The 18,607-nt window shown below is 49.8% G+C and overlaps 2 protein-coding genes across 2 annotated transcripts in view; one reads left to right on the top strand and one right to left on the bottom strand.

The window, feature by feature from the left end:
* KIF9 (kinesin family member 9) overlaps positions 1–11,230 on the bottom strand; it is a 42,620-nt gene extending 31,390 nt beyond the window's left edge. The window contains 5 exon segments of the mRNA XM_028518926.2: positions 1,835–1,941; positions 3,957–4,122; positions 5,988–6,085; positions 9,883–10,125; positions 11,107–11,230. Coding sequence (XP_028374727.2) covers positions 1,835–1,941; positions 3,957–4,122; positions 5,988–6,085; positions 9,883–10,069 — 558 coding nt within the window. The 5' untranslated portion in view covers positions 10,070–10,125; positions 11,107–11,230.
* Positions 11,231–11,546: 316 nt separating this feature from the next.
* KLHL18 (kelch like family member 18) overlaps positions 11,547–18,607 on the top strand; it is a 45,204-nt gene continuing 38,143 nt past the window's right edge. The window contains 1 exon segment of the mRNA XM_028518205.2: positions 11,547–11,705. Within this exon segment, the coding sequence (XP_028374006.1) occupies positions 11,577–11,705 (129 nt within the window). The 5' untranslated portion in view covers positions 11,547–11,576.

Below are 18,607 nucleotides of genomic sequence, written 5' to 3'. Positions count from 1 at the left end.
GAATAGAAAAAACTCTGGAGTGATGACCTCTTGTTTTATGGGGTCTCCCCAGGTATAAGCCTCTTTCACATCCTTCATTTTTCAAGGCTTTATTTATTTATTGTTTTTAGAGAGAGGGGAAGGGAGGGAGGAAGACAGAGAGAGAAACATCAGTGTGAGAGAGATCCATGGATCAGTTGCCTCTTGCTAGCCCCCAGCTGGGGACGTGGCCTACGACCCAGGCATGTGCCCTGACCAGTGATCTTTCCGTTCACAGGCCGGCGGTCAGCCCACGGGTCCACACCAGTGAGGGCTCACACGCGGGACTTCATTCTGTCCTCTTAGTCCCCTGTGGCTGAAGCGGGGCAGGGCAATGCCCGTCTGTGGGAAGCTCCATGCAATGACATGATTTGTCTATGGTCACTCAGCTGGTAAGGGTTCGAGAAGCAAAGCCAGAACTCAGCTTTCTCGACTCCTGATTCTCTCCCTAGTACTCATCAGCAGGTGACTTTGAACTGGTCCTTTCCCCTCTCTGGACCTTAATTTTCTTCTGTCCAGTGGGGAGTTGGGTTCGTTGATCCCTGAAGGCTGGTTCTCCCCTAACAGCCGCGGTCTGTGCCATCCAACAGGGCAGACACCAGCCAGCAGTGGCTGCCGAGCCCTCGCAATGCGGCCAGTGCAGATGAGGAGGTGAATTTCACATTTAATTTCAACAAACTGACATTGAAACTTAAAAACTGATGTTAACGTCAGTTATTGGTAAACCTTTAAGTAGGTTGGGGACAACTTGGGTTTGTAAATCTACGTTTTCACTTGTGAATTTTATGAACTCTAAATACAGATCAAGTATTTCTGATGAATATTTAGTGTCTAAAATTGAAATGTGCTGTGAGTGTAAAATACACACCAGATTTCAAAGACTCGGTATGAGAAAAAGAATGTAAAGTAATCTCAATAACTTTCATATTGGTTACATGTAGAAATGATATTTTGGATATCCCGAGTTAAATAAAATACATTATTAAAGTTAATTTCACCTGTTTTACCTTTTTAAAATGTGGCTACTGGAAAACTCAAAGTTGCATGTGTGGCTCACATTACATTTCCGTCGGGCAGCACTGGGCTGGACTACTGACATCGAAGATCCTGAGACACTGAAGCTCCGACAGTGGATTATTAAGGACACTGCTTCGAAATTCGGAGCATGGATGGCTTATATACTAGAGGGACATCTACACTTCTTACAGGACAGGGATTTAAAAGCTCAAGATGCTTTTGGGGAGAAGTCCTTTGCCTCCTATCCTCAGGGGGTCCTCACAGAACCCAGGCTAGCAAACCCCATAGGAAGACCCTTCCGTCCTGTCTTTAGTCACACTTCCCAGAACCCCGGGGCAGACTCAGTCCAGAGAGCTCACGTCCTGCTCTGTTGCCTCTCTTGGCTCTTTCGGGGGCTGTGGTGGAGGATGCCAGAGCCGGCCAGGGAGGAAGCTGGGCAAGGTCCATATCCCTCATTAAAACCAGGAAGGACCACGATTCAGACCTCCAAATCCTCAGCGAGGGGGTCACAGACCATGGGAGAAGCAAGAAGCCAGTCAGCTTGCCCCACGCCCTCTCACAGATGAGGAAACAGGCTCCGTGTGCGTGTGGGCCAGAGTCTGAAACCTGAACTCCCGGTTTCCTGAGGCCTCTGACACGCTGACCCCCACACAACCCCCCCACCGTGTGCATCCTGTCGACCTTGAAGGCTGCAATGGCTTTCCAGCTTGACCCCACTGTCTCCAGTGGCTGGCATGTGGTTAGCCGTACCTGGACAGAGGGGACTTGTACGGCATGCCACCCACGGGCCCCTCTCTACCTGCTGCAGGGCACGAGGGAGGATCCCCCGGTGCTGGTAGTTCTCCGTCGCCCCCGTCATGGTGTAGGTCTTGCCGGCTCCCGTCTGCCCGTAACACATGATGGTGCCTGCGAACATTTCAGAATGTGACTTGGTGACGTCCAGGAAAAGAGCTGCACGGACAGCTCTCTCATCCCCTGGCACGCCCAGTGCCAGCCAGGATCCTGGCGTGAAGGGAACCATCGGGGGCAGCCAAAGATAACAGGAATTCCTGCTGCGGAAGGTGGGTGGGCAGGGAAACAGGGACATAAACAGTCAAAACACAGACAGCGGCTCTGAATCCATGGTCCATACACTGCTCCCCTGTTCCCTCTGTCAAGAAGGAGCAGATCTGACCCCAGCACTTCTGAGGAGAGCAGGGAATCCCAGGGAACAGAGGGAGGACTGGGGAGCTTTCCTAGGAAGGTGAGGAAAGAGGTAAGAGCACCAAACTCCAGCCCTTCTTTAGTAAGGTCATGAACTGCCAGGGCTCAGGGCTAGGCCTTCCTGCGGGGCTGGCCAGGCAGGAGGCAAGAAGGGCTTTCAATGCGGGCTGCGAACCAAAGTGTCGCAGGTTCAATTCCCAGTCAGGGCACATGCCTGGGTTGCAGGCCATGACCCCCAGCAACCGCACACTGGTGTTTCTCTCCCTCTCTCTCTCTCCCTTCTCTCTCTAAAAATAAATACGTTTAAAAAAAAAAAGAAAAGAAAGGCTTTTAAAATCCCCCTGGAGAGATGGGAGCGGGAAGGGCATTTCCTGTGCATGGTGAGAATTCTCTGTAGACTGCGAGTCCCCACAGGACCGGACAGGCTTGCCTGTAGGTCCCATGCCACTTGCAGAAACACACCACCGTGGCCAGGTCCTGATCTGGTGCCGCCGCCCTCTCTGGGAAGATGCCACGCACTGGCGCCTCTCAGGTCCGCTCGGTCTACCATCACCACCAGGCTCCAGTGCACGAACCATGCAGCCACCCTGGGCTTCGGGTCCCATCCGCTCTTCCTCCTGGTGGTGTGGGCAGCCCAAGCTGACCCCATCCCACAGGCTGCTCCCCGTCACTGACACAGCAGACCTGCCAGGCAATGCTGCGCCATGGAAATCAGTGTTCTCCCTCGCCACATGGCCACTCTAGCTCCTGGGACTGGTAGGGGCTTTAATTCAGAGTTTGAGCTGGAAATCAGGAGTATCCACTAACCCAACAAAAAAAGTACAGAAAGGAGTGAGTCACTTCAGCTGGGACTCAGAACCCATGTGTGGTTCCCCAGCATCCAGGGCCCAAGGCTTTTAACCTCCGTGGGCTCTCAGCTCCTCTGTCTCGGCTCCTCCTCAGGCCGACAGCCCGTCAGGGTCAATGAGGACCACACCTCTGTTATCGCAGGGAGCAAGCACAACACTGAGCATCTCCTCTCAAGGGACTTTTAAAGAGACCTAAAAGTAGCAAACAGTAACATTCTAGTCAGCAGCCACCATGAGGGCAAAGTCAACAAACTGTGATACATTCTGAGGATTTTAAAATCTTTAAAAACACAATAGAGGGAAAGGAGCAGGGCAGGAGGTAGAAGAGAGTCAAGGGTAAAGAGAAAAAGATTTTATAAAACAATCTTACACTGAACAAGTCTGCAAAAATTCCCTAATAAAGCTGCTTTTAATTTACTAAGAAATCAAACTCTATTCACGTTTCCACTGGTATTGTTTACGCAGAACCCTACACTAGAACAGGAACAGCAGATCGTGCCGGTAGGGTGGATGGAAATGACTCCAAGCTGGTAGCCTAGAGGAAAATGTTTGGACTCCATCAGATTCATCGTAAGGGCATCATCTTCGACCCAAACGTTTGAGACATTTGACACAGGGTAACAGAAGAATCCCCGTGACTGCTGGAGAGCCAGGGTCATTCCCACGAAGGCAGGGTCCAGGACACCGGGTCAGGCCATGCCCACAATGTCCCCAAGCAAATGATCAAGAACGGGGAGACAGACAAATAAGCAAACAGAAGTTAGTCAGTGCGGTTACACTTTATTTTATTTGCTGTGTAATACTTGTTATCTCTTCCTCCACGAGGGCTACCGCAGGTTCTTAAGAAAAATAGTTGACTGACTAAATTACCGTTATAGCCGTCGAGGGCCTGAGAAACCACATCCTTCGCGACCGTCTCGTAAACCAAGTCCTGGGAGGCGTCGTGCAGAACTCCGTCCAGCCTGAACGACCAGTCTGTCTGCTGGTTATTGACAACGCCTCTCCGAGTGTCTTTTTTAAAGTGAATATCAATGGTCTATAGAGGAAAAGAGAGGGAGATAAGTTACTGTTTGTTAGGAAATGCATAAAAAAGCCACCGCTGGCTGAGGCCTGGTCTGGGGGAGACGGAGGCGGTGAGCTTTAGGGAGAACAGGGATGGGCTGGCATCCCCGGTGATTTCTCTGCGACGGGAGATGGAAGCCCCTGCGGGGAGGCCACGCAACCCTTAAGCTGGGAGGGTCGGGAGTCGGGAGCACTTCAGTTTTGGTACACCTCCCCCAAGTTCACGGACGACGTCTTGGTTCCCCCACCGATGACGTGGGGTCAGGCACACTTGCCACGTTTTCATTGAATCAGCCTTGGATACATTCAGTCAGCACAGGGAGGCCTCGGATCAGGCCAGAGAGAACAGCGGGCTTGTGACGGAGTCCGGGCTCGCACTCCGTCTCTCTCCCTGCCTTCTCCCACTGACATGCCGTGGCCCGTCTGAGTAACGATGGAGTACCAGCAACACGGCAGGCTCTGGTCTGGTCAGACGGAGTTACTCACCGGTACCAGAGTAAACCAGGGTGGCTACCTACTTGTAATCAGCTGACTTTTAGATGAAAAGATTTCTTAAAACAAATTTTTTTTTTAGATTTTTAGACCCCTCCATAGCAAGCCGCTGTGGCAGCAGCTGGGTTAAGGACACCTCGGGTTAGGTCAGTGGTAGACTCCTGTCTTTGCAATGCAGACTGCCGATGCAAACAGACTCCCGTCGGAATCTCACACTGGCTGCCCTCACCCAGGAGCCGCGACGTGGCCACACACAGAAAAACTAAGAGCCAGAGAGGCTCGGTCCATTCGCGCACGAGACTGCCCTGTGCCTCTGTGTTCACTGAAACTACACCCAGCGGGGTGCAGCTCACAGGCTGCACGTGAACTTTCTTCCGTCTGTTAGGACTTTTGAAGGGTGGGCCATCTGCCCCTGAATCCTCCCCTTAAAGACTGTCTTGATGTCGCCCGCAGTAGATCCACAAATGTTTGCTGGATGAAAACAGCCAACACGCTTGCCCTGTCCTGAGCCTGTCACAGTCTTCAGAAAGGATCCCAGGACAGTGGTGAGGGAATGAGGATGGATAAGAATAAACCTTTCCGGTTCTCTCGATACGAGTTTCTCCTGCTGCTTTGGTAAGTTCAACGGTCATCACCCTGAGACATTCTTATGGAGCCCTCTCCGGGAGCTGATGTAACAGAAGGTCTGATCACAAATGTCAGTTTTTCTGTGTCAGACACAAGAATAAACTTATTCATCAAAAGACAACCAAAAACAGGGATTTCAGGAGTTTCCTCATCAACAGCACTGCGGGGGAATGGTTTGGAGTTGATGGACTCCAGAGTCCACCTGGACTTTTTACCAATGCTGCCTTGGTCCTTAAAAGATTGTGTGGGCCCTGGCTGGTGTGGCTCAGTGGATTGAGCTCCGGCCTGCGAACTGACAGGTCATGGATTCAATTCCCAGTCAGGGCACATGCCTGGGTTGCGGGCTCTCTCTGGCTGGGGGTGTGTGGGAGGCAACTGATGGATGTTTCCCTCTCTTTCTCCCTCCCTTTGCCTCTCTCTGAAAACAAAGAAAATATTTATTTATTTATTTATTTATTTATTAGAGAGGGGAAGGGAGAGAGAGGGAAAGAAAGATCAATGTGTGGTTGCCTCTCATGCGCCCCCTACTGGGGACCTGGCCTGCAACCCAGGCATGTGCTTTAGATCAGGAATTGAACCAACAACCCTTTGGTTCACAGGCCCATCCAGTCAGGGCAACTAAATAAACCCTTTAAAAAAAAAGGTGTCTGGAGATGGTCACACTTTAATGAGGTAGGGGAGAGCGGCCCGGGCGGGGGAAGCCAAACACACTGCACTTACTTTGTTGTCATCTCCGTATCTGATCATTTCATGAGCGAAGTCATCAGTGGGTTTGACGCGGACAAACGCGTGCACTTTTTTTTTTGTATTCATTCTAGCTAAAAAGAAGAAAATCAGAAAACTTTCAGCAGTCATCATCAAACCACAGCGAGAGGGGAGGCATCGTCCATTAAGCAGATGGGAAAGGAGTGAGGCACAGTCCCTGACTTCCTGTCCCACTGGGAGCCGGTCTTCCTCTGCACCGCTCGGCATTCCGGCCGGTGCTCTGTCCGGCCTGTGCTCTGCCCACAGGACGCCGCCCAGCGAGTACGTGTGCTTCCTACGTTACAGCCCGCCTCACTGCCTTCCACCAGTGAGCCCCCCATCCACGAGACTGAAATACAGGGCAAAGAGCGCTCCCTTTTGTGGCCTAATCCTAGCCGGGGTTTCGAGAAATGTTCTGTAATCGAGTCCACGTATGCTTTGCCTCATTCATTACATGTTCCTTGAAAATACAATACTTATGTTGAGGAGCCTTAAAACTAGTGCTTCTTCCATCCTGGCTGGTGTGGCTCAGTGGATTGAGTGCGGGCTGCAAACGAAGGGGTCGCTGGTTCAATTCCCAGTCAGGGCACATGCCTGGGCTGTGGGACAGGTCCCCAGTGGGGGTCACATGAGAGGCAACCACACATTGCTATTTCTCTTCCTCTTTCTCCCCACCTTCCCCTCTCTCTAAAAATAAAGTCTTAGAAAACAAAAACCAACTAATTCTTTTCTTCATTAACATACCTTACTTCCCATGTAGCACCTCCTACTCTACCTCCATCAGATAAACTTTGGTGAGAAAACAGATTTCCTACAAGTGTATTTAATCTAGCCCATCATCAAATATTCTTTCCTCTCTGACCCTCCATTGAAAGAAAAATCACTGACAGTCCCCTCCTTCCTCTTCTTCTCCTAAAACCTAACTATGTTCTCATCATTTTATTTCAGGCAGAAACATATATATATATATATATATATATATATATATGTATTTTTTTCATTTATACAATCACAAATAATTACCATGGGTAATAAAATGGCTAAAATAAACATTTGATGTAGCTTCACGGAAAAGGATGAATGAATGCTTATTCAAGTGACAGGGAGGCGATTTAGGCAAATGACCTTCCATTATGTAGAGTTGTCTTATAACGGAAAAGACTTTTTCAAGGTAAGGACCATAAACACCATAAACAGTAAAATAAACTCAGGAGATAGTACAAAAGGGGAATGTTAACCTTGAACGATCTCGAAGACCTTATCCACATAAAGTGTTACCATTTAAAAAAGATGAACTGAGCCCTGACTGGCGTAGCTCAGTGGATTGAGCGCAGGCTTCGAACCAGGCATCGCAGGTTCAGTTCCCAGTCAGGGCACAGGCCTAGGTTGCAGGCCACAGCCCCCAGCAACCACACATTGATGTTTCTCTCTCTCTCTCTCCCCCCTTCCCTTCCCTGTCTAAAAATAAATAAATAAAATCTTTAAAAAGAAGATATTACAAACCAAATCAAGAAAAAAAAAAGCTGAACTGTACCACCCGCAACAGTAACTGAGAAATCTCATCCTCATCTCACTGTCAGACTACACTGGGCCCTCTCCTGGCAGTGTCTGTGAAAAGTATTTAATGCTGACCAGACAGTAAGTTGTGGTCCTAGCCTTGACAGAGTGGAGAAGCGAGACACTTACTAAGTAGAATAATTGCATGATTTTAATTGCTTTAAGGGGAACTTGAAACAATAGGCTTTTTAGGTGCCTCTTATACATGGATGACAAAGGATTAACTATTGAGAGCTCTATGGAAAGCTAAGTAAAAACCGATCTGAAGGGGACTAAATTGTAATGGAAAAAATATAATAAAGATTATATTTAAAAAAAAGATCTGTAATTATCAATTGTATTAAATCTGGTTAAGTCATACTAGAAAATATACAGGTCTAGGAAAATACACAAAATAATCTCATCGTTCAAAATTATTGGGAAAACTAACAGAATGTAATTTTAAATTATTCCAAAATTTTAGAAAATGTTCTAAAATTTCTAATTTTATGTACACATTTTTCTAAGACCGATCTAATGCTTTTTCTTTCCTTTTTTCTTTTTAAAAATTATTTGAGCCCTGGATGGTGTAAGTCAGTGGATTGAGCGCGGGTCTGTGAATCAAAGGGTCACTGGTTTGATTCCCAGTCAAGGCACATGCCTGGATTGCAGGCCAGGTCCCCAGTAGGGGACACGCGAGAGGCAACTACACATTGATGTTTCTCTCCCTCTTTTTCCCTTCTCCTAGCTCTAAAAATAAATAAATAAAATCTTTTAAAAAATTATTTGAGCCCTGACCTGTGTGGCTCAGATACCTGAGCATCGTCCCACAAAGCCAATGGTCACTGGTTAGATCTCCAGTCAGGGCACAGGCCTGGGTTTCGGGCCAGGTCCCAGGTTGGGGGCGTGCAGGAGACAACCTGTTGATGTCTCTCTCACACTTGGATGTTTTTCTCTCTTTCTCCCTCCTTTCCCCATCTCTAAAAAAATTATATTTTTTAATTTTAAAAAGAATGTTAACATTTCACATGTATTATCTAAGTTCAGTCTGTGTTAGTGAATAAAAATGACTTCATGTTTTAAAAATATGATTATTCCTTCACATTTCTAGACACAACCTGTGGTGACCACTTGGTTTCCTCTAGCAATTATGTTAACTTTCATCAAGGGGCACTGCCTATCTACAGAAGCAAGTTGAATAGAGACAGGCCCCACCCCTTCCTTTTAGTGTCAGTGATGTGGATGTAGAACTCTAACCCTATTACAAGCCCCTCCGATGTCAAATCAAACAAGCAAGCATGTTACTTTCACATCTGCCCACCATAGAGCATGTGTCCACCTCCTACATTCCTCAAGTGATTTCACGGAAGTCTTTCCCACCTTGGGATCACTCAGACCTTTTGATTTTTAGAAAATGAATATGAAAGGTATTCAGGTGAGCAAAGATAATGGCTTGTCCAATTTTAGTCCTGAAATCTTTGTCTGCAAAATTGATCTTTAGAAACAAAAAGCCACAAATAGCTCTAACATGAATCCCAGATTGAGGAAACGGAGGAGCACGTCTCATCTCCAAGTTCCCTTTCATCGAGGCCCCCAGTTTTCAATCTTTTTCACCTCGTGGCATATAAACTAATTATTAAAATGCTGCATCAGACTAAAAACATATTTTTTGCTGATCTGACCAAAAAAATGGGTATACTTTTATTTCATTCACACCAGACGGCTATTGTTGTGTTGGCTGTTGTCATTTTTTAATTTGACAATCTAAGGGAAAAGAGGTCAGCACCCCTGACCAAACAGGTGTTCCACGTTTTAAGAACTCTCGAGGCGCACTGGCTGCAAGTCACTGCCCTAGACCACTGGGAAGTTGAGAGTGGAGGGAGGTGTGTTCCGACTCAGGCGAACACCCTCAATCTCTAAAGCTCTGGGAACCATTCCCCATGCCAATCTGAGGGCCCATCCTCCTACTCAGGGGACCCTCTGAAAAGTACCATGCAGTAGGACAGCCTGTGGGGGCAGGTGCCCAGGCCTCCCTCCTGGCAGTCCCCACCCACTGACAGCACGAGGGCAGCACAGGTCAGCTCCAAGCATCACCCTCCCTCAGAGCCCGCCCCTCCACAGCCCTGCTACCTGCGAACATGCACATGCACATGCAGTCAACCTATCCATGCTTCCCAAGGCCCTCCCCATGCTCACACCCATGGCTCCAGGTATGCCAGGAGCCACGCCCCCAGAGGCAAGCCTTGTTTATTAACTACACCCCTCCTGTGTGTCTGCTACTCAGCAGCCCCTCCACACCCAGACATCTGGGGACCCCATGCCATCTTGCACTTACTGAAATAATTCTTGTTACTGTTCTTACGCCGCATCATTTGAGTGGGTTTCAGCTCCCAAATTAAGTTACAAACCGCTTGAGGGATAGGACTGTGCCTTTTATTTCTTTTGAATCCCCCCTCAATGTCCAGAACAGTGCCCAGCACAGAGCAGAAGCTCATAAAATGGTGGTTGGTGGTGATGGTCATGGTTGGAAGTCAGAGAGTGGCTGAATCTCCATATGTGGGTCCATCTTCGGTCACTACTGAGAGAGTCCCAAGGGGTGTATAATGTCAGTCCCCTCCCACATCAACCCATAAGCCCACAACCCTTCTAGGAGGACACTTGGTTTCCAAGCACCACTTTCAAGAAGCCATGTTCAGCGCCCCCACCACACCCTTCTTTTTAGTAGGGACCTGGGGACCTGGTGGGGAATGCCGCTCTCACAGGTACTATACTTAGATATTTCTGGTATAAATAAGTAAACTTCTGGCCACCAGAAAAACTCTCTGTTGTAGAGGCTCACACTTTTCTCGTTTGTTTTAGGGGTGGGAATGCACAGAATTGCCACCGAGCACGTGAAGACTCGATCAGAGGAGAGGGAGTATATGCTGGGACAGTAGGCACCAGGTGGGTCCCCATCTTCCAGCACTCATGTCCAGACCAGAGGCTCTCATGGGAAACTCTCATAGCCACCAGAGCTGCAGCAGCATCTGAACAGCTCCAAAACAGGAGCCAAACGCACCCAGCCTTGGACTAAAGACTCCGATCCAGGCAAAACTGGCCTTTCTCCTTTTTCTCACCCAACATGCCAGACCCCTCTTGTCGAGTCTGAGAGGCACTGGGCCGTAGGACCATTCCTGTCCTCCTCTAGAGCAGTTCCATCTGTAAAGCAAAGGGCTCAGACTGTCGATCCTAAAAGCCCCTGCAGTTTGAAAACCGTTAAGTGCACGAAAGCCCAGAAAACCTCTGGCCCCCTGCCTCACTCCCTCTGAACCTCAGGCACGACATAGGACCCTCGTGCGGCCAGGGAACCTTAGGTCCGGAGACCCCAAGCTTTCAGCAAGGCAGAAAGGGCCCCTGCGAAGCAGCTTCCTGCACCGCCGGGTTTTCAAATCAGCGAGCCAAGCTGGTGGACTCCTGGGTGGAGCGGTGTTTGGATCCCAGCCGCTGTCCGCCGCCCGGGAGCACACCCCCTCTCGGACCCCCCTTTTTCCCACTCCGACAGCGCGTGGGCCCTGCTCACCGCGACGGAGGTAGCAGCCTTGCTGCAGCACGACCGCTACAACCGCTGCGAGCTAAAACCAGTGAGCGCGACAGCCCAGCTGTGTACACGGCCGCCATGGCAACGGGCCGCTTCCGGAGGTTCCGGAAGTAGTGGAGTGGTGGCGGAAATGAAGTCTGTGGTCCTCTGTTGAGATACGAGTAAGGTCCGGGCAGAATCGGAAAAACGGGAGATGGGACCGTTGATTTTAGGAAGAATGCGGCAGCTGCAGACGCGAGACGAGGGTCGGGAGAAGGGCACGGAGGCTGCTCAGGAACCAGGAAGCGGGGCCGCAGGGCTTCCGGCGCGGAGCCACCTCTAACTACGGCGGCCGCGCAGGCCAGTCTAATCCCGGGGCAGCGCCGGAGCTGTCGTCGGCGCGTGTCCGCGCCCCGCCCTGATTAGTTGAGAGCCGGCCGGCCAGGCCTGCGCAGTCGCGGCGGCCGGGGAAGATGGTGGAGGACGGCGCGGAGGAGCTGGAAGATTTGGTGCACTTCTCCGTGTCCGAGTTGCCTAGTCGCGGCTACGGCGTCATGGAGGAGATCCGGCGGCAGGGCAAGCTGTGCGATGTGACGCTCAAGGTACCGATGGCTGGGCGGCTGGTAGCTGAGGGGAAAGGGACCGTGTGGGGAGGAAAGAGGGGCGGGGCCGGTAGGGGAAGCGAGGTTTAGCGGGCAGACGGGTGGGGAAAGGAGGATGAGGGAGACTGTAGGGGAGAGAGGGAGAGGAGGCTTGGGGCTGCGTGGGCTGATGGACTGACACGGCGTCTCAGCTCTGAGAAGGAAGGGCTGAGAGGCGCGCCTCTGAGGCCCTCGGAGTGGGAGACATTGGGGTGCCCGCCTTCCTTTTCTGTCACGGACAAGAGAAAATTGACTTGAAGCCCCCCCCGTCGAGGAAGGGGTGGTGGCCATCTCTACATTCTAATAGGCAGCCCCGAAGCACCTTCTCTTGTCGCTGTGGACATTCTTTGTGCCCTCGAAGTTAGCTGTGTTGTAGAAACACAGGCTTTTCCTTAGAAGTCATTGCTTGCCCCTGATTATTAGATTAACACCTTGTCTCCTTAAAAGAGGATCTGGAAATCTTTTGGTGTGGGCAGCCACTGTGCCCCACCCTGGGATACCTCCCAGCACCACCACCCAGTCCACGGAAAGTGGACGGATGGGCTGCGTGGAGCGGGATGTCGTAACCACTTGTTCCCTGCCGGTATTCTGGGCGCCAGGGCCAGCCGTCCTCCTGCGCTCTGCCTCTGTTCCTGCTGGGGAGGCTGCTGGGCCAGCTGCTGAGTCGTGCGGAGCCCCCCGGGTGGGGAGATGATGCTGGAAGCCTGTTCCCTGCTGGGCTTTGGCTGCACAGACCTCAGCGTCTGGAGGACCCCGTTTAAAAAGGAAGTAATACTAGACAGAGCTCTTTTTGCTCTTATTTTCTCCAAGCATAAGGCAACTTTTTCTTCCAGGTGTTTGAGTCAAACCTCTAGAGATGGTCGAGCAGAATGGCTAAGCGTGTCTTTGGAGATTTAAGGATTTGGATTAAAAACCAAGTTGTAACCTTGGGCAAGTTAATTTCTCTAAGCATCCGTTTTCCAAATGCAAAAATAGAGATGATTCCTAATTCTCAGTATTGGTGTGAGGATTAAATGAGAACATTTGTGGCATTTTTTGATAATGCCTGGCATAAGGGTTTTTTTGTTTTGTTTTGTTTTTTAGTTTAATCTTTACTGGCATAAGTTTTTCATCACTCTGAAATGTTACAGAACAGAGAGTTCATTCACTGGCTCTAGCAGAGCGGAACACTAAACACCGAGAATTACAGTGGAGACATATTAGCTATTTTATTAATGAATAGCACCATCCAGGAGAACTGGAAGCTAATGCTCAAAAGCCTGGACTCATCCATAGCATATAGGTTACAGATTATACACGGCAGACTCACAAGGCACCACGGGTTAGGGGTTGGTGTCGTGCTGGGAGCTGATTGGTCAGAGGTGACATAAGGGGAATGAATCGTTTCTTCAGGGTCTGTTCCCATGCCCCTCTGTCTGGTTTCATGGGAAGGTGTGGGGGGGGTCCTTCCATCTTAGGGCTCAGGAACTGAACCATGATTTAGCTCATGATGTTTTCTCTAGCCTGCCAGAGGTCTGGCCTGTGGCGATTGGTCAAGCTGGGGGTACTGTCTTCTGGTTGTTGGGGGGGGAGGGGGAGAGAGAGGGAGAGAATGAATGATTTCCAGAGCCAGGATTTAGAAATAAATTATTTCATCAAAGTCCTAAGGGCCCTTGGTTTCATAAACCCCTCCCGAAGGAGATTTGTATTCCAGTGGAGGAGCGAGGTGGCCTGAGAGAGGGAAGGGTCTTTAGTGGGAGCCAAGGGGGCTGGGAAAATGAGCTGGACTAAAGGAGGCAGAAGAAGGAAATAGAAATGAGGTATTTTTGATAGCGAGGTTGTTGAGGGATTTGTAAGCAGAGGAATGATCTGGTTGTGGCAGTCACACTTGGGGTGAGTTAGAGACTAGTGAAAAGCAGTAATAGGGGAATTTTTTTTTTTTGGATTAAGATTTAGCCTGAAAGGGTGAGCCAGGGAGAGCCTGTACGATACAGCGAAGCAAAAAAGGCGTGATCGAGTTAAAGCAGCGCATTTCACTTCTGCGTCTAATGCAGATGCAGCATGTAGCAACCCTTTAGCATAAAAATGCTTTTATGATTTTTTTTTTCATTCAAATGCTTTTTGTTCATTCAAAGAGACAAGAGTTACTTCCAAGCAAGGGAATTATCAGAGGTAGTTCCCACCAAGAGTGTCAGTTTGAACTGCCGCATTCGTTTCAAGGATCTGGGACATAGAGACCAGTATAGAGGCATAGGCGAGAGCTGGTCCGGACCGAAGGAAGCATCTGCTTCACTGGTTTTCTAGCTCTTCCGAAGAGCCCGAGACGGAGCTCAGTGGCAGTGTGATGGTGGGGGCCCGGGGGCAGCCGAGCAAACCAGGCCCTGTCTTGCTTCCCTCCCATTCGCTAGCGTGGCCCTGTGAGATCTGTTTTGGTCTCTCTCTTTCAGGATAGCATCTTTTCTGAGACTTCTGGTGACTCCAGACTGTCTTTCAAATAAGCCAGATGGAAGCTTTTGGGGGTGGGATGGGGTTGCTGACAGTTGGGGCCACCCCATAGGGCAGTGGTTCTCAAACTTCAGTGGGCATTAGACTCTCCTGGTGGCCTTGTTCACTAGTTGTTGGGCCTCACTTCTGAATTTCTTATTCAGTAGGTCTGACGTGGGCTTGAGAATTTGCACGTCTGACAAATTCTTCAGTGATGGTACTCCTGGTCTGAGGCCGCATTCTGAGAGCGTCCGCTGCGGGGTGACGGGCCTGTCCCTTTCAGTGAAATTGCGCAGAATCCATGGGGCTTCTTCAGGCTCCGGACGAGGTGGCATCAGCCTGGCTGCTATTCCAGGAACCTTGTGGTGGGAGAGAATGGGGAGCTCTCGCTTCTGCGTGCCGACTTGCGCTCACTCCCCCGAGCGGTGCCGCCTCCTCATCCTCAGTGGTGCCCTGGTCACCTGAGTCCGGAGGCTCTCATTTGTCCTGTTCAGAGAATAAACTCCACTTTGCCGCTGGGGCAGTGATGGAGCAGGGACCTGCCTGGGATGGGGACTAGTCCTGCCTGTTTTCAGCCTTCCCTCACGCTCACCCCCAGAGAGGAGACCTGCGCGTCCCCAGCGGCTGCGTTTGGGACGGGTCTGCAGGGGCTGGCCATCTGCAGTGCCCAGTGCTCTCCATCTGAGTCCGTTGCTGCTCAGCTGTCTGCTTCGCATCTTCCGAAGTTTGGTGACATTTCTAATCCCTCTCTCTCTTTCAGCTTTTTTCTCTGGGAGCTCTGCTGTTCCTTGACTGTCGGTCTGAGAGGCCGTGCGCAGGGCCCAGACTCAAGCCTGCCTGGGCTTGAATCCCACTGCGCCCCTTCCCAGCTGTGAGAGCTTGGGCAGGTTCCTTAGATGCTGGCGATTCGGGTCCTTCATCTGTGAAGTGGGGATCATTTCCTGCCTGACAGAAGTGTTCAGGTTTCCACTAGTCAGTACAGTTAAGACAATTGTGTGGAAAAGGAAGGCTCAGTGAGCGCAGATGTTTAAGAATAACTTGGGTTTCTAGAGCAGTGGAGATAAATGCGAGTGTTCAGCCTGCCACTTTGAGTGTGTCTTAACTTCTGGTGAATTCTAGACGATTTTGTCTAAATAGAATTTTGCTGCCTTAAGAGAGTTTGCAAACCACGCCTGTGTGTCAGTGGCCTGCCTTTTACAGCTGAGGACCCAGGCACAGCAGGAGAAGGGACTTGTCCAGCATCACAGAGCAGCAGCAGGCGGAGCCAGGGCTGGAGACCCGACTCCTCGTCTCCCCACGCCGGGTCCGGTGTTCGTTCCTGCTCTCCCGCTGCGTCGCCCGTGGCTGACGGTGACCCAGCTGGTTCCAGCTGCTCCCATGGGAAGCAGTCTACCCCTCAGGTCATTTGTAATCATTCTTTTTAAAAATATATATTTTTTAATTTTTTAATTAAGATTTTATTTATGGATTTTTTAGAGAGAAGGGAAGGGAGGGAGAAGTAGGGAAAGAAACAAATTCGCTTCCTCTCGCACGCCCACCACGGGGGGATGTGGTCCGCAACCCAGGCATGTAACCTGGGCTGGGAATCGAACCAGCAAACCTTTGGTTCACAGTCCAGCTCTCAGCCCACTAAGCCACACCAGACAGGGCTGGAATCAATCTTAATATGTCATTTTTGTTGTCTTGCTGAACATTAAGGAGAGTCAGCATTAGCAGGCATGCCACATTCTCAAAATTCACCACCAACTTTGAACCTTGCTCAGTTTTCTCTTTGGAAATATTTGAAATTTAAATTCCTTAGGTGTCTGTTGGATAATTAAGTAGAGGTGTAATAAAAAAGAGTAATATATTAGATTTTTTAAAAATCATATTCTGTGTCTATGATACCTTGAACCTCTTTGAAAAGGAAAGCAATGAACCCCCCAAAATACACATACTTACGTATGTGCAAAATTTTGCAGTCAGTCTTGAGAACTGTTCCCCCGAGGCCCATCTTTGGATCTTGAGTTATGAATCCAACTGAGTCGGGTTCTATGAGATAAAGCCCACGGTCCTTCTCCCTGGCAATTCATTTTATCTTAAAGGTCAGGAGGATAGTAGTGCATAGCTTCCTGGCAACCTACAGCATAGGCTTGGGCTGAGCACCCACAGAGGCTGCCATCTCCCCCTCCTGGCAGTGGGGTTCGGCTCCTTTCCTCTGGGCCCCTGGGAGCCCAGGGCTCAGGCCACGCCTCTCTGGTGCGTCTCGGATGAGCAAGAGGGACAGGCTCCCCAGTCAGTGAGTGTTCTCCACAGCTTCTTGCTCACGAGGCCTAGACCCACCAAATTTATTCTTTCTAGTCTCCCCTCCCCTCACTCGCTTCTTTCTTTTTCTTTATTTGTGAGAGCAAAATGGGGTCACCAAGCCTGCATACTGTTTGCTGGCCCATAAGCTTAAGAGAGAGGAGCCGCCTACACACACACACACACACACACACTCTTGTTTTGCAACCACTAATAAGTAGCTCCTCAAAGATCTGCTGCTATTGGTCTTCCCAGCGTTTTCCCAAGGCCCCTGCTGAGGTTTTGATCCCAGATCTGAGAATTTAAACCCCAGAAGGAAATGTCTATTTCATGGGTGAAAGGCCCAGTGTTAGCATATTGCCTTGTGGCTCTGGCCAGGTAGCAGCTCAGGTGGCCAGAGCATCATGCTCACGTGCTGGGATTGTAGTTCGTTCTCCGACCAGGGCGCATACGGGAGGCAATTCAGGGGTGCGTGGACAAGTGGAGCGACAGGTCGGTCTCTCTCTCTCTCTCTCTCAAATCAATTTTTAAAAATATTTTAGAATACTGCCTTTTGACCCACTAAACCCAGGTACACAGTTTTCACTGAAACTGGCTTCAAGAGTCACACGTGTGTTCCTGGAATCTTGTCTAGTTTGTCACACTGATTTTGTGATGAAAGAGTAGGTGGAGAAGGATTTCACAGAGCGAAGTAGGACTTGTTGATGCATGCCATTGGCATGCCATGTGTCGTGCAGTGAGCTACCCAGGTGTAATTACGGAGAGCTAGAATACAGGTATTAAAAGGGGCCCTCGAGTTCCTGTGTCAAAGCCATTCATTTTACAGAGGAACAGACCCTGAGGCATGGTGATATTAAGGGGTTACCCAAGGCGAAAAGCTCTATTATCTGAGCGCCAGCCCAGCTGTTTGTTGGTGGAAGTAATGCCGTTGCGGCCCCTGTGGGATTACTCACCTGCCCTGCCGATGGCATGACGCAGAGCAGGGAGCGCACGCCATCTGCAGTGTCACCCTTGAGCACGGAGGGCAGGGGTGTGTGTCCAGGTGCATCACCGCTCTCGTCTCAGGAGGGAAGAGAGAGGCAGGCTTTTTCTGCTAGTCATCCGGACGCAGGGATTCTTGATTCTCTTGATTTTGAAATGACACTGTGTGGGGAAACTTGTGCTTCTGAGTACTGTTCATTCCCTGGATTTTCTGCTGACTTTTTTCAGATCGTGGTGTTCATTTTCAGCCTTACCTCTCAATGAGCAGTTAGAACTGAGAGGAAGAACGTGCTTTTTGAGAGGACATGTGCACTTGTGATATGAATTCATACTCATCAAGAAATCAATTTTGCCCTCTTTCCTCTTCAGGTTATGTTGTGGGTAACGCTGTTGAATTTGGACATCGATTAGATGGATGAGAGAGTTTGATGCTGCTTGGCATGTGGGTGGGGAGAGGGAGCTGAAGGAATCTTGGAAAATCAGTTATCAAAAAAGCAACCTTTGTGGGGTTCACCCTGAGACTTGTGGAGTTTGGCCGGCCAGCCGGCCGACTAGCTGGCTGGCTGGGTAACTTAAGAAGCCGTGTCTGGAGACACTTCTTACTGGATGCAGGAGGTTCCTTTATTATTTTGTATGCGACCCTAATGTTTGCCCCATGGCCACTCCTGGGTCATCGTGTGGGCTGGCTGATGGAAAATGAGACCACGGTGTTTTTCTAAAGGTGTGTTCTGAGCCCCTCCTAAAATACAGGTGTGGCATCTACTTTCCTACTTTTGATTTGTTAGTGTTGCCACCCCTTTGTGTGGTTCCAGCCAGCTTCCCGACGGTTTAGTAAGGCCTTTTCCACCCAAACAGCTGATCACATCACCACTTGTTTCCAGTTGGGGAGAATGAACCAATATGTGTGACCCAGGAGTTGGCAGGCATTTTCCGTAAAGAGCCAGATAGTAAATATTTTAGGATTTGTTGGTCATACAGTTTCGGTTGCAGTTACTCAACTCTGGTGTTGTAGCACCAAAGCAGCTGTACATAACACATACACAAATGGGTTTGGCTGTGTTCCGGTAACACTTTATGTATAAAACAGGCATGGGCCAGATCCACTGGTTGTAGTTACCTGACCCCTGTCATATACT

Source organism: Phyllostomus discolor, chromosome 7 (assembly GCF_004126475.2).
Source record: "Phyllostomus discolor isolate MPI-MPIP mPhyDis1 chromosome 7, mPhyDis1.pri.v3, whole genome shotgun sequence".
NCBI classification, from domain to species: Eukaryota; Metazoa; Chordata; class Mammalia; order Chiroptera; family Phyllostomidae; genus Phyllostomus; species Phyllostomus discolor.
The sequence above is the reverse complement of the archived record's forward strand: the minus strand, read 5'-3'. Positions and strand labels throughout refer to the sequence as shown.